The sequence below is a fragment of the Columba livia genome, chromosome Z, assembly GCF_036013475.1.
Source record: "Columba livia isolate bColLiv1 breed racing homer chromosome Z, bColLiv1.pat.W.v2, whole genome shotgun sequence".
NCBI classification, from domain to species: Eukaryota; Metazoa; Chordata; class Aves; order Columbiformes; family Columbidae; genus Columba; species Columba livia.
In genome coordinates, this window is record NC_088642.1 from 22,924,152 (window position 1) to 22,939,728 (window position 15,577).

General features: G+C 36.6%; 1 protein-coding gene across 3 annotated transcripts in view; it reads right to left on the minus strand.

Annotated features, from left to right (window-relative positions):
- The window catches only part of TTC33 (tetratricopeptide repeat domain 33), a 35,412-nt gene that overhangs the window by 1,403 nt on the left and 18,432 nt on the right, over positions 1–15,577 (minus strand). For all 3 annotated transcript variants that reach the window (XM_065047612.1, XM_065047613.1, XM_005508029.3), the window contains exons 3-4: positions 12,529–12,610; positions 3,229–3,360 (exon numbers count right to left, since the gene is read on the minus strand). In XM_065047612.1, the coding sequence (XP_064903684.1) occupies positions 3,229–3,360; positions 12,529–12,610 (214 nt within the window). The remainder of the gene's footprint in view (positions 1–3,228; positions 3,361–12,528; positions 12,611–15,577) is intronic.

Consider the following 15,577-nt stretch of genomic DNA (forward strand, 5'->3'; position numbering starts at 1 on the left):
CTACAACTGTTTTGCATTTATAGTTCCATCAACAGTGAAAAGGTCAAGATTGACCTTACGTACTCAGCTTACATGTATGTAGACACAGGCACATGTGTATTTCATGTTTATGATTGTTTAGTCCCTTATGGAAACGGCCACCTGAGAGTCCAAACTCATGTGACAATGTACAGAAGCCTTTGTGACAGGTCGGAAAACAGGATTACAAATCCATATCAACAAGACAACAGGTGTGTGAGATGTGACCAGGTGGACAATATGCTGAGCCTGGTAACAGAGGTAAGAGAGGAAGGAGAAATGTTATGAAGCATCAGGGACTCTGAGAAGGAGACAGGTTGGTGTAACCAGTGAGACCTCTGGCCTCTCTGACACAGGAACCAGAAAAAAAAACCACAACAAGATCAAGCCCCTCCAGGGCCCCAGGTTAAGGACATCACCAGGAAATTTCACAGCCTCCTACGGTCCTCGCACTACTACCCGTTACTGGTCTTTCATGTGGGTGGTGACGATGTTCTAACCCGTAGTCCAAGTGCCATCAAAAGGCACTTCAGAGCCTTGGGACAGTTGGTAAGGGAATCGCAAACACAGGTCATTTTCCTGTCTCTCCTTCCAGTTGCAGGCAGTGACATTTGAAGAAGCAGATGGACACACTCTATTAACACATGGCTCTGTGCCTGAGGTCACCACCAGAACTCTGCATTTTTGGTAATGGGATGGCCTAGATGGCACCAGGTTTGCTGACACCAGATGGGTTTCACCTTTCTGAAAGACTGAAGAGGGTCTTTGCTCATGAGATAGTGGAGCTCATTGAGAGAGCTTTAAACCAGACATGATAGGATATGGCTGTCTTTCTGGGCTACAAGCACACATTGCTGGGTCATGTTGAGCTTCTCAACCAACGGCCCCAAGTTCTTCTCCTCAAGGCTGCTCTCAATCCATCCTCCACCCAGCCTGTATTTGTGCTTGGGATTGCCCTGACCCATGTGCAGGACCTTGCAATTGGCCCTGTTGAAGCCCACTTCTCAAGCCTCTCCAGGTCCCCCTTGATGGCATCAGTTCCCTCCAGCTTGTCAGCCACATCACACAGCTTGATGTCATTGACAAACTTGCTGAGGGTGCGCGCACTCCACTGTCCATGTCGCCGACAAAGATGTTAAAACAGTGCTGGTCCCAATACCAACCCCATAGGAACACCACTTGTCACTCATGGCAAGAACCATACTAATGAAATATCACTGTGAAATTGTTACTGCTTAAGTTGTCATCACCAATACAGTAAATATCATTTGTAAAAAATAAACATTTAAAATTAAATAAGGGAAATTGTGCATTGACCGCTACTCTTTGGGTATCACCATCTAGCCAGTTCCTTGACCACTGAACAGTCCATCAAATCCATATCTCTCCAATTTACAGAAAAGGATGTTGTGGGGGACCATGTCAAAGGCTTTAGAGAAGTCCAGAAGTTTCAGATGAATAAGGTGCTTTGATGCAAATCTCTGATTTTTCCCACTTAAAATGTTTTGGTTTGCATCATGGAACAGTCTCAGACTCCATAAGCTACATTACTTTCTGATTAACCTCAATAATGAACTCAAAGAGAGCACCTGAAGAGCTACTCTGAAGTAAAAGAAAATTAGTATAATGTGAACATTGCGTCCACAGTACTCAAGATTTCCACTGCTATTGGTGTGATGTGACTTGTCAACGTAGACAGATCCTGTAGCATCCAGTGAGCAGACCTGGTGGTACAACTAGTATATGTGTATCAATATCTAAAATCCACATTACAGGAACTGTAGCTTTTTTATAGAATAAGCAGCATCAGTTATCTCAGATTCTTTCAGGAAACAAAACTTTGAAATTTCTGAGACTAATGCATTTAGAAATCTCAGATACAATTTAGAGCAACAATTTCAGACACTCAAAAGGAAACAGAAGATTTACAGATTGTTGATCCTGACAGGACAGACTGTCTAATCTTACCTTCTACACCACAAAAGCCATGGAATGTGACCAGTTATGTGATGCAGATATGTATAGATTTACATTAAGTATTTCATATTACGATACTGCAACAACATAAGGTAGCACAATACACATCTGCAACACACAGCTTTTGTCTTAGTTATTCGCATCATCTCTTTTTGTGTGTTTGTTATTGATATCGCACCTTACTACATTTTAAATAGAAACTGGTTTTGCATGATCTGTTTGCCTCTCTCAAAAGAATAATAATTTTTTTTTTATTTTTGAAAATGTTCAGTCCAAACATTGTAACTTTGCAAAAACACTAATTAGTGAGTAACAAAGTTATTTGTATCAAACCAGCACACAGCTACTTCTATTAGAAATAAAACCAGTATCTATTTTTTATCTGAAAGCTCCTGGTGAATGATTTTTTTAACGTACTTCTGTGAATGTGTCTGAATTAAAAAGTTCACTCACTATGTTTCCATACTAACTAGCAGAAGACTACTACGCTATATACGTTACGTTATTCAGAGGTGCATAGCCTACAGGCAGAGGGTGATCAGACACAAGGAAGAGTCTCCCTTTGCATCATGTTATGTAGCCAAGACAGTACCATGGCATGCAGCTGCGGCTGGGGAAAAGGTGCATTCCAGCTTCTGCAAAGCATTTCAGCCTTTTTGCTGTCTTACTAAGAAAAGAAACTTCAACCACCACACGGGATCAGGGAGCCAGAGGAAAGCATGAATGAGCACTCGTGATTCACTGCACCTGAAGCAGGAGAGGAGGAGACAGGGAAATCAGGATACTACAATTTTATTAGCAGCCGCGTATAAAACCGAGCCTGAATATCAACTGGGACTTCACAGTACCTTCATCTTTAAACTATGGTGAGCTGTGCTGTAGTAGTACAGGACCCAGAATGTAATATGTGTACTTATGTCAACTTAATCATTTTGCTGCATAAAGCCACCATGTAAATATACCATAAGACATAAAAGGCTTCCACAAGTTCAGCAAAAATAAATAGATAAATAAATAAATAAATAAATAAATAAAAAATCACAGACAAAGCCTTTGTGAAAACCAAAGTGGAGGAAATACTGCAGATAAATAAGAACCACCTTTTCCTTGCCTACTTTCAGGTTACATACGGCTATTAAGCTGCCTTGGTATTTCTGTATTTTCATGGTCTCACACAGAATTCAGAGGATGAGGCTTACAAGTTTAGAATATTAGTGTTGTCAGTTTTCATACCAGTGCTATCTCTCCTAATCCAAGCTGGGCACGTCCCAAAGTCTGCCAGGCATCCCAGGAACGCGGGTTTCGCTGGACCGCCATTTCTGCTGCATGCACTGCTGGGAACATTTCATGTAAAGACATCAGGACCTATGACAGAAAAACAAGAGGAATAAGGAAAATGGATAACAAATTTAAGTCTTCTGAGATTACCCAGACAACCACCATTGTCTCAATAACTAGGGGCAGCTTCATCTCATCTAGCTTTTTCTAGTTTAAAAGTTACTTGTCTAATCTCAGATAGTCACACAGGCTCATTCCATAGCTCATGTAGAGAAACACATGTAGAGGATGATTCATCTGAACTATCTAAGTAAGTCTATTAGAAGGAGATTAATTAATTTTGACGGTGTCCTTCCCCCTCCCTTCCTCCCTGTAAACCCCATACTCTGTAAAAACATAAGAGAATACACTGAAGGACAAACACACTGAGAATTAAACACAATAAATAAGCAAGTATTATTAAAAAACTCCTGGATTGCACTTTTTAATAAAAGACTGGAATCTACCAAATACTGTTGCAGTGCACATGACATAATTACAGAAACAATCCCTGTAATTCAGCATGGAAATAGCCCTTAATGACTGTTGTGTTCAGAGAGTACACATTCTGCAATAACAAAGCCTAACTTAAACATGAAGTCATCTACACACACAGACACACAAAAGTGGTTTCCGAATGTGGAAATCTCTTTACTCGGCAGTACAGGTTAGTGTCTGCCTGTTACCATAGTATTCTACTCCTCACATTATATCTCCATAACTAAGCCTATAAATCATAGTTAACGATATGTAACATGGCTCAAACCTTGCCTTATTTTTCCAAGACCACCATGAGATTGGCGCATTACCTGAAGACCTACATCATTCTGAGATCATGACTTCAGACACCCACATGCAATAGTGATAGATACCAGTGTAAGACACTAATGACAACGGCATTCCTACAGGATGATGAGAATGTCAACCACAAGAGTAAGACTCATATGTGGGCAACCACTTTCATCCCAACTGACCTGCAAGCATGATGAATAATATTATAATATATAGTATTAGGACTTGCTGAAGTGCAAAAAGCATTTATTCAACCTTATTGTTCTGTAATATATTAAACAGATGAATAGGAGTGTGGAGCAGAGGATTCAGATGCAATAATTTCTGAGTATTTACTTTAATGTAAAGCACTTGCACAGTGTTGAAGTCAGTAAAAAGAAAAAAAAAGAAAAAATAAATAGCTTTACTGCAGAAAGTAATACTGTACTCGAGAAACACAAGAAGCATATCTTCCAATAAACCCTTTGGATCCATATTCCTGCTTTGGATCCATATTCCTTCTAATAAGTCTAAATACTAGTCCTATGGCTTCTCTTTAATTCAATTCAATAGGCTGTACACTGGAATTCTGAAGTACCTAAAACCAAAAAAAACAAACCGCAGCTGTATGCCACGTAATTTTCCCTTTTTCCTCAACAATTCTCAATGATTGTCCTTTGTAAGCAAAATTTGTAATGAATACTACGTATTTTTCCAAAGCTTTCAGTTCAACGGCATTTTTGTGTGAAGTTTCTCTTATCTGCAGCAGATCTGTAAGCTGAATCAAATCAAACTGTTACTAGTGGATAGATGTACATCCTGTCAAGATTAAGTGATTCTACATCTATCAGCTAGCTTTTACATTAACTTCTTAATGTGTTTGTTCTCATAATAGTAAACAAAGGCACAAACTCACTTGAACATAAATGCATCCTGAGTATTCAGTATGTCCTACTAGTACTTTCTACTGCAAGACAATTCTAAAATATCTACATAAATTCTCTCTGAATTGGAGACTATGTACATAAACTTTCATTGTCTTGGTTATGTTGTCTTTACTGTTCATTTCCTTGATCCCTACGTATCACACCATAAAGGACTAAAGCCCATTTGACTTAAAAAATTAGACACTCAATGAATGTCTTGTTCAAAGTCTTACTCCCACTTTTACTGTATACAACTTCATTTTCTTCTCTTAAGAATCTGTATTATTTGTTTAGTATTAGTTATCTCTTTTTGAATAGTTATTTTATTTGCTTCAATGTGGCACCAGCATTATGGTTTGTTTTTCTGCTTCTTAGAAAGGTGCCCCAGATCCTCTTTCATTTCAGCCCATATGCTTGAAATTCATAAGCTAATTAGAAAACTATTATCTTTTCATTCAGATATATGAAAAACATAAATCTGGAAACCAGCAGCAGCTTCTACAACCAATTTGAGCAGAATTCTTGCTGCTACTCTTACCTTTGCTCAATTTTCTCTATTGTCAATCGCTTTTTTATGTCTGTTCACTCTTAGACACTTAACTTCAGTACAACTGATTCTGAACTGCAAACTGTCATCAGCATCAATTCAGACAATTATCCAATCAGTCCATTCAATTATGTTACTTCAGCAGTAACTTTGTGCAATCTTGTTTTATCGAAGTTACATTCACACCAATTTCCATGTGTTTTTGGTGGGGTTTTTTTGACAGAGAGATAATAGTCACCTTTCACTAGATACTTCCTGCAAAACATTCATGTTACTAGTAAAAACAGGAATAAGAAAGCTTTATTCTAAAAAGGTCAGAAACTATTATAATAGGGTACTTAGACGCAACATTTGTTTTTTAAACAGATTTTTACTTTTTAGAGTAACTAGTTCAGTTAAATTAGGTTATTTTTCACTGACCAAATAGCTTGATGCTTCACAGGGGAACTATGTGTCACTGAAGATTTCATTTAAAACCCTCTTCCTCAATGTTTTAGCATTAACTTAGGGTCTTTAGACAGCCACACATTCAGAAAAAGGCACAAATATAAGCTTGTCATTTGAGAATATGAAGATATTAACCTTTCATTTATCATAATTATGCTGGGGAAAACCATCATAAAGAGACAATCCTACCAGAAAAATAGGTCTTTAATCTAATTTTGAAGCAAGCTATGATAGAAAAGGGGTATTTTGCCAGTCACCTAAGACAAAGATGAGTATGCGTTTGCTTAAGAACACCCTTTTAAGAGCTGACACAAAGATTTTATCACTTTCCTGTTGCTTTCAAATTAATTTCTTAGATGAATTGTCTTCTGTAAACTTCATTAGCAGGATGGCACTCAAGTTTCACAGTGAAGTAATCTCATACCATATCTGATTTATTTTCCAGTTATAACACTTCATTAGAAAACATTCTTAAAACTAATCAAACAATTAGAAGAAAAGTCTTACAAAGTAGAAAAAAAATCTCATGACTCCCATGCACATATGTATTAAAAATCACTAGAGGGAAATGTCTTATAAAGACATTAAGTAGATGGATATTCAGAACTTACTTTATTCCAACATAGATTTACCATTATCACATGCAGTAAAAAAAGAACATCCGTGTCACTACAATTACTTAGTTTAATAAATCTAGCTTTAAATGTGAGAACAGATTAGAAGAATCTAGTGGCAGAAAAACAGCTAAACACAGCAACTGTCATCAAGAGACTGACCAAGTATTAAAAACCCAGACAGCAGAATGACCCATCCTGTCCTACCCACAGCATTTTGGACGTGTTACGAATCTGAGTAAGGCCTGGTGTTAGGTGAGCTCACTGTCTTGAAGCTGAATCATTATATTTAGACACGTTCCAAGTCCAGTGAAACTGACCCAATTCCTTCTTCCATACAGAAAGCCAGTTCAAAACACTGATGAATAAAATTCTTCCTACCCATAAGCAGTTTACATTTATCCATGCTGCAAAACAATTATCATCATACTACACAGCAATACATTGCTAGGTAGCTTTCTGCAGTTTACATCAATGTTTTGATGTTAAATTCTTCTCACTACATTTAAAAATAATAAGCAAATACTAGCTGTTTTGTTATAACCTAAACTTGGGTTTGTGAGACTAGTCATGTCTTAGGAATCTTACAATTTCTTAAGCAGGAAGAGGGATGGGTGGAAGTTGGTATTATTTCTTCACAGAGTTAAAGATTAAGAAAACCTTTAGAAGAGAGAATTGAATGACTTGAATGTGAGTATGATGGGTTTTGCCTATTAAAAAACAGAGATACACGCCTGAAATCCTGATGCTGTTCAATGCATGCAAATAGAGAAATAGAGCATGAGGGGTTGTGCAGAAACTAGATCCTCAAACAGCTGGTGACATCCAAAATTGTATTCAATTGAGATAAACCTGTTCATTTACATTTGTATTCACTTGTTTCTATAAATATATATAAACAACTGTATCATATATTTTAGGAATCCTGTAACAGTTACACTGCATGTTTGACAATTTTATCTGAAATCTGAGGAAGAAATACCAGCGGATGAGCAATATGAACCAGGTAAATTCTCAGGAGGGGTGTAGAATAGCAGAGTGCCTGATTCCCAAGAGAGTTTGGTATCTATATCATAATGTAGTAAGTCATTTGAGATCTCTGTTCACCCAGGTAAGAGTCCCAAGTGGTCCAGTATATAAATGTTCAGATGCAAATTCAAAGAGCTTCTCAAATCCTGTTCATCCACCTTTGTAATTCAAGGCAGCTATAAAATAATCCAGTCATGTTTAAGAAACTTGGCCCACAATGAATTTCAATCAGTCTTAGCAACTGCATTAATATAGGTAGTCTTCACACTCTCCTTTGAATATACTTATGATACTACTTATCTAATACTACAATCCAACACTAGGCTGTTTTCAGGGTTTCAATTTTTTTTTTCTTTAAACAGAAGTATAGAAATGAACTGCTTGCATAAACTTTTACTTGCAACTAACTGCTCTTGCAACAGGGGAGCAGTTTAGTAATGGAATATCAAGTTTATACAGTGAAAGACCTTGCATGCGAAGAATAGTTTGAGTGCACCCCTAACCTCTCCATACACCATAATAATCTGTTTCTAAATGGATCAAAGAGTAGCTGAGAGCGATGGAGAAAAAAATCTCATCAACTTTTACGGGTCTTTGAAGCACGACACCGTTGAGCAATTCCACAATTCCCATATGTTTTCCTGGAAACACACTCACTGCAAGTGCCGTTGACAACTGAGAACTTGAAATACTATTTCCGCTCTTCAGAAATACTGAAGGACATTTGTCCTACATCTGTTTAAACACAGATCTTCAAGAACTTAACATAAATATTTACATATTGCTACTGTGTCACCAGCAAATTTATCTGAGCTGCATACTAAACAACAGGGTACTTAAAATGTTAAGTTCACTGCTGAGAAAGTAAAAACTCATGAAGGAGGAAGCTGCTATAGAACACAACATAAGATTATCACAATAAATGTAATAGATACACACATATTCAATCCTATGCAAAACCCTGCATCCAATGTTAAATCTCAAAAGGAATTACTTCATGAGGAGACTTTTCTTCAATGAAAGAAAATTAGTATAGACCATAAACAATGTCAGCTAATCGCACGAAGTCATTCTTAACATGAATCACCTCCTCTAGTATGTGACGCAGGTACCAAGACGGGCAGATTTCGATATGCCCAAACCTGGTCAAGCCCTTGCTGAAACTGGTGTACAGTTCTTCCAAATCTGGAGCTACCAAAACTTTCTCCTTTAGCTACACAACAACAGCTGCACTATTTGTCCTGGTATGCTGGATTGGAATAATCATTTAAATATTAACCACAGTATTTTTTAATTAATTACTTTAATTGTTTTTTAATTGTTTAATTAATTACTTTTAATTGTTTAATTAATTACTTTTTAATTGTTTTGGTAAAAACTGATTTTTACAGCTCACACTAAGGCCTTTAAAAGTAGAAAGGTATCAAATTATGCATTATACTAATCAGCTTCTAGTAAGCATAAGTCATACTGCAAAAATAATCTGTAATAATTGTGTGCATGTACTAAAGAGATGCTACCTATTCAAAGGTTAGAGGTTTTGTTAAAAAGATTCAAAAAGTAATTTTATAAACGCATAATATTTTGTACATACACTTTTCTTGTGCTCTCATTCACAGTGTAACAGAAGCATTACGCTATTTCAGGAAGTGAATCCAAAGAGGAACAGTGCAGCTGCCCAGCAGTGCTCTCCTCTTCTGCAAAGGTAGCAAAGGCACATGGTGGATGCAAAGGCCAGTCTTCCTTTATTCTTTCAGTTCTCACTACAATGGTTTAATTAGACAGGCAAAGAAATTTTACAAGGTGAATCAGAGCCACACAGCTGGTTTCTCAGCTTCTCCCGGTCTGCAGGAAAGCTCTGTGCCTTGTTCCTCCAACTCAACTTTGCCATTTGGCTAAAATGCAGGGACTGGGTTGCCAAGTAACACCCGTCAGTATTAAGTACTGCAGCTGGAGTGCCAATGGAAGGATTCTGTAGTAAGCATCCTTTCGCATAAGTCACCGCATCATAGTTTGGATCCTGGTAAGCTAATGTTCTCTGTTCTCCTGTTATTTCCACTGTGAAAACATGTAGTTTTAGTATGATTTCAATTAAATGGAATATTTTTGGAGAGCTAGCTTAAGTCCTGCATTCACATAAGACCATAACAAAGAAATGTTAAAAGAGAGGTATTCACTAATTTGTCCCACTGAGCTTAACTGCCCTTTTCAACAGCTTTCTCTTGACTTTAAGTCAATGAAATTCTAATTGATAAATAAAGGCTACTTCAAAAACACCATGTGTTCAGGAGCCAGCATCAGAGCACATGAACCATTTCTTTCCAACCTAGAAGAAATCCTACTAGGTGGTGTTATATTCAATACAGAGTCAAATCTTTAAACTGCAGTAAAAAAAAAATTATTGGAGCAATACTATTTTTGTATCTTAACAGAATTCTTTACTAGCGGAGTTAAAAATTAAATGCACAAATGAACAGCTGTATAAGCTAACAACCTTTACAGCAATGTTGAAAGCTGCTAATTAAAGCAGAATTATATTATTCTGTCTCTACCAATAGCGCATAATTAAGATTTGGGACTCTTTGACACATAGCTCTGCAGATGACAGAAGTTTACATGAGAACAGAAAGCAATGAGACAAATTGTTGGAGAAAACTCTTTCAAGCACTTCTAAGCACAGAGAAGTCCCAGGGCCAAAGCGGGCTGGAGGCTGGGAAAAGCACCGTGCGGGAGGAACTGCTCCACGCTTGTACCACTGCTATGACTCTTGCCCAGCCATCCACTTTTGGATGCTGTCAGGATACTAAGTTAGAGCTTTCATTTAAGCCAGCACTGATATAAAGGTCCAAATGCAAGTAAATATTCAGTGGTGGTTTACATGTTTAAGATGTTTTGTTACCATGGAACTTAGAAGCATGTAGGACTCAAGCATCTAAATTATATAGGAGACCTGTGAATGCTCATATGCTATCCAAATAACATATAGATCTGATCATAAGCATGCCCAAGTGAAGAGAAAGTGCTACTCCAGAATTTCCACAAGGTTTGAGCAACATGCCTGAAGTTATTTTATTTTTTAAATGATACATGCCTCCTGTTTTAGAAGTTAGGAAGAAATAATTTACTATAAATCTGGCCTGTTAAGAAAGTGGGGAGAAAAAAATGCCCACTTTCCAGCATGACGCAGGATATACAGAACGAAGGAATTGCACTAGAAAAACTCAGTGACATCAACTGACACCAATTACTGCATCTTACTACAAACACCATTCAAATTAATGAACCAAGTCAGAAATCAACGCTTCATACACACACCTCCTTGAATTTTCCCCGACACGGTCTAGTGGAATCCCTTCTATACATACGGTATGTTGAAAAAGCAATCCAATTATGTCAAAATAACTCTGGAAGAACAAACCTTTAAAGCCATAAAATATTTCTCAAACCAAATGCAAAGCCAAGTAAGTTCTAAACATTCTGCAGCTATATAAAATTAAAGCCTCCTTCCGCATTACTGTATTGTAATAAGCTTATGATTATTCAATTAATTATTTTGCAGAATCAAACTTCTTCACTTCACAGAAAACATGACTGTGAGGAGAAGATGTGATGGCATCCACAAAATAAAAAAGCCATCACCACACCTTGGAAAACAGCCAGATTTGCTTCCTAGGTTTTATAGGACTTTTTTAATTGTGTGGTTATTTTGTTGTTGTTGGGGAGGGGGTTTGCTTGTTTGTGGGTTTTTTTTGTTTGTTTGTTTTTGTTTTGCAAGTTAGTTGCTTGCTTGGCTTTTGTGTTTGTTTTATTTTGGTGGGTTTTTTTTTTTTTTTTTTTTTTTTGGGGGGGGGTGTTATTGATTGCTTGGTTTTGTGTTTTCATTTTTTACGGGGCATGGGGGTGTTCTGTTTTTTTTTATACAAGAATTCAGTAACAACAAAGATTTTAAAACTAAACAACATAGAAAGCTCCCTAAAAGTTACATAACACATCCACTGAAGTACCATGACTTTACTTCCTCTTTTCCTTTCTCCTAACTTTAAAAAACATATTTTTCAGTCCTATTTTGAATAGCTACCTTCCCAAAAATATTTTTTTCTGTTCTAATTTGTCCATTTTCTGGACTAATTTTCTGTCTAATTTGTTCTTGTTGTCACCCTCAACCCAAATTAAAATAATTTTTGCAGAAGAATATTTTCATTTAATACAGAAAAAAAGTATATTTGAAGTATATTTGTACCTTTGCACATAGATGGGGACAAAAGCTTCCCAACCCAAACAAAATAATGGATTCTGCAACTTTTGCCATCTAAGCTATGCAAAGACATACTGAAATTAAAAGGTGATCTCATAACTTCAGGGAGGTGTTGATGTCTGCAAGCCTTTTTCCTCAAAACAGCTTTAAAACAACAGCCCAGATGAACTGACATAAAAAGTTTACTCTATTTAATGCTCTTTTCCAAGATAATTTATCTATTTAATATGAAAACAGACTGGAGTATATATTTTGCATACAGTACCCCTATTTAATGTTGACAGTATTATTGCAACTCTTTAGAAAAAGCGGGCATATTTTTAATGGTCAAATTTGCTAACCACAATAAGGATTTCCTTGCTTCTCTGAATACAATTTTAAAATATTTCTTTTGTTTTTCCACATTGTAACATCCTAATTCACGTCCCAAAGGTGTTTTTATTGTGATTGGCTGGAATAACAGCATTATTTTAATTCCTGTTAAAAGATACCGTTGTGTTGTGAAAAATGAAAAATTGTGCTGTAGTGTATGCAAACTAAAACTACACAGTGTTGCACAGTATATGTTCACAAGCATAACGTTTTCCTTTTTATCTTCTAAACTGATAAAGAATTGCCATGCTTTACCTGCGATTTCATCTCATAAAGCGTAGCGTCCTCTGGAGTTAATTGAAGTGCTTTGTCCCACTTGTGAATAGCCTCTCGGTACCTGTAGTTAAAACAATATTACAGTCTCACTATATTTAAAGATATTGGATATTTCTATTCACATCCTGACATTGTTCTAAATAAAATGCCATGGCTTCTCATTAGTATTAATGATTTTTCTATCCACTTCCCCATAAGGCACGCTGAACTGTTTTCAGGATTTGTTCTTCTCACCAAATGTGTGCAGAGCAGTACTGTACAGCTGGCCTCATGTGGATTTACAAGTCAACATAGGAAACCTATGGCAAAGCAGTGACTTAAAACTAGACAGCTTGAACTGAGTCCATTTCCCCTCATTGTCAAAATCATCCTTCGACAGGCATAAAGAAATATAATCTGAATCCAACACACTTTGCTGCCTTCATCATTTAAAATTCCTTTTCAGCCTAAAAAGGCCGAAACATACAAGTTGCCCTCCTGCACTTCTGTACTGTAAGATAAAGACATATCAGTAACTCTGGTATGTAAATATAAGACAGAAGTTGAAAGTCCTCAGGCTTGTATTACACCTCCAGGTTTTCCAGAGCAGTTACATGAAGAATTCAGGAAGTTGTGAATTGATTTGGAACAGAAGACAGCTTGGAAAAGCAGTGCAACTAAAGTCAAACTCTCATGATTCTGGTACTACTGGTTTGTAAACGACACTGATGGGTATGCTGCACTCAAACATCAAACGATGTTTCGACAGATTTTCACATTTCCTCAAAAATTTAGGCACCAGCTGTGCATTTGTCATCTCAGTTCATGCCCCACAGGAAGGTGTTCACACTAAAGGAAACATCACATCTTCTACATATGTCAGTAGAAGCCTTAAGCTGTCATTTAGTCAGCAATAACTACTTTTTGAGTAGATTATACTTTTGTTCAAGACCTAGCACAGACATCACACAATAAAACCAACACGAGTAAGGGAAGTCCTCAGCTCAGTTAGGTGGTGTCCTGCCCTTGCAGCAAGGTGAGATATTGTGAGTGTAGCAAAAGAGTTCAGAAAAAGACTATTTTGGAAAATGGAGCACATACAGTAATGACATCAGTAACCAGAAAGGAAGGAAAATAACTGGCATTCTGCAAATAGAAAGATAAAAAAATAACAGCTGCATTTCAGGAATCTTCATTTTTATTTCTATGGAGGGTACATCATTGCTCAAAGTGTCAATCTGAACAGGATAAAAATTCATAGCAAGAACATACTACCTCTGAAGGGAATATAAAAACTAAGCAAACATCCCCCTAAATCCTGTTGGTTTTGGTGACGATGTCTCAACAGTCTGCCAACAGAATAAAGTGGGGCAAGGGAAAAGAGGTTGTCCATCCACAGAAGTGCTGTGCCACACGTGTTCCATATATGAAAAGTAAGCTACTCAACTCTGCCTGTGAGCCTGAGAAAGCACGATCCAAGAGAAGTGATGACAGAATGCCGAAATCACTTCCCAGGACTGAGAACACAACAGAAGAGGGCTAGAGAGGGAAGATTTATCTCCAGGTACATGCTGAACCAGCTCCTCAAAGAGACTGACTGCTGGCTACCAGTTTACACTGTGGAGATATTCACACAGCTGTGAAATACTGATCTTTTCAGTGCATGTATTTCCTCAAGAAGAAAGTCTGATACAACATGACTGTTCTATTATTTTAAATACTGGAGAAAACAGATGTTTCCATTGTTGTTCCAGGAAAAACTAAGGACACTGTTGTTATTAAGAGAAACTGATCTTGTTCTAGTAATGCAAATTTAGGAAAAAAAAAATCCTTTACATAAAGATGGTCCATTAATCAATTTTATCCCATTAATTTGAAGGAAAAGATTATATATTGTATTAAATATCAAACACCCTCCTGAAAAAGTTTCCTTGGGATTTAAGATACAGTTGTAAAGCCAATCTTCCAGTAAATGTCTTATGAAAACCATAAACCTTGGCTAAAATAAGTAGTGAGCTAACACAGGGGTAGTGTCGTAAAATAAATAATTAAAAATTAGATACTTTTACTATCTCTCAGTATATTTTTGAGCGGAATTGTACAGGACCTTTACCATCATAAGGACGGAGAACTAGTTTTGAAAATGAAATCTTGAATATAAATATGACATCTGCTTTGGGTTTAACACAAACTTAATGAACATTCCATTTGCTATTCCCATTTCTTAGCAAATAAATAAGCTCACATACAGTTGAATGACTAGCAAGTAATGAGCTCGTCTGCATCAGCTGAGCTGCAAAGAAATGCCATGTCATGGCTAACAAAAATGAAGTAACAAATTTTAACTTAATGCTTGTTCCCCTGAGGTCCTGAACTTATTCCCATATGCTTGATATGGAAAGCAAATACATATGTTTAGAACACATGCTATGGTACAGTTGATGCACAGTAACATGCATTTGAATCTCATGTCCTTTCAGAAAAAGGGATACGAAACCTAGCATTTCAAAAATAGAAATAACTTCTATTAAAAATAGTATCTCAGAAACAAGAATAAAACTCAAGAATCGCAAGGATTACCAGCTCTATCCACTGGTAATGCTATAAACTTTCTTCAGAAACCTCTTATATATACCAAAACGGAGATTAATCCCAAGCAAGTTGACCTTGCTTTGAGCAGGAGTTGGAATACAAAATGACCTAGGACTAAGACATCAGCAACCTCAGTGATACATAATTAAAGATGAAATATTATTATCTTTTGGTTGAATGAAAACAAAGTTTAAGCACAATATAATCCACAGATCAATTAATTTTTCGATGTCTGGGTTTACTATAAAAACTTGCCTACTATAGCAGTAAAGAAGTCACAGAATATTAATAATGGGCATATATTGATTTTATAGATTATCAAATCAATATTTCCAGCAAAAGTAAAACCCTAACCTGTATATACATTGTAACTAAAGATCTAAACTTGAGTAATATAAAGCATTTTTAAACTATCATATTTTGAAGTACTGTATTATTTATGTGAATATAGATATAC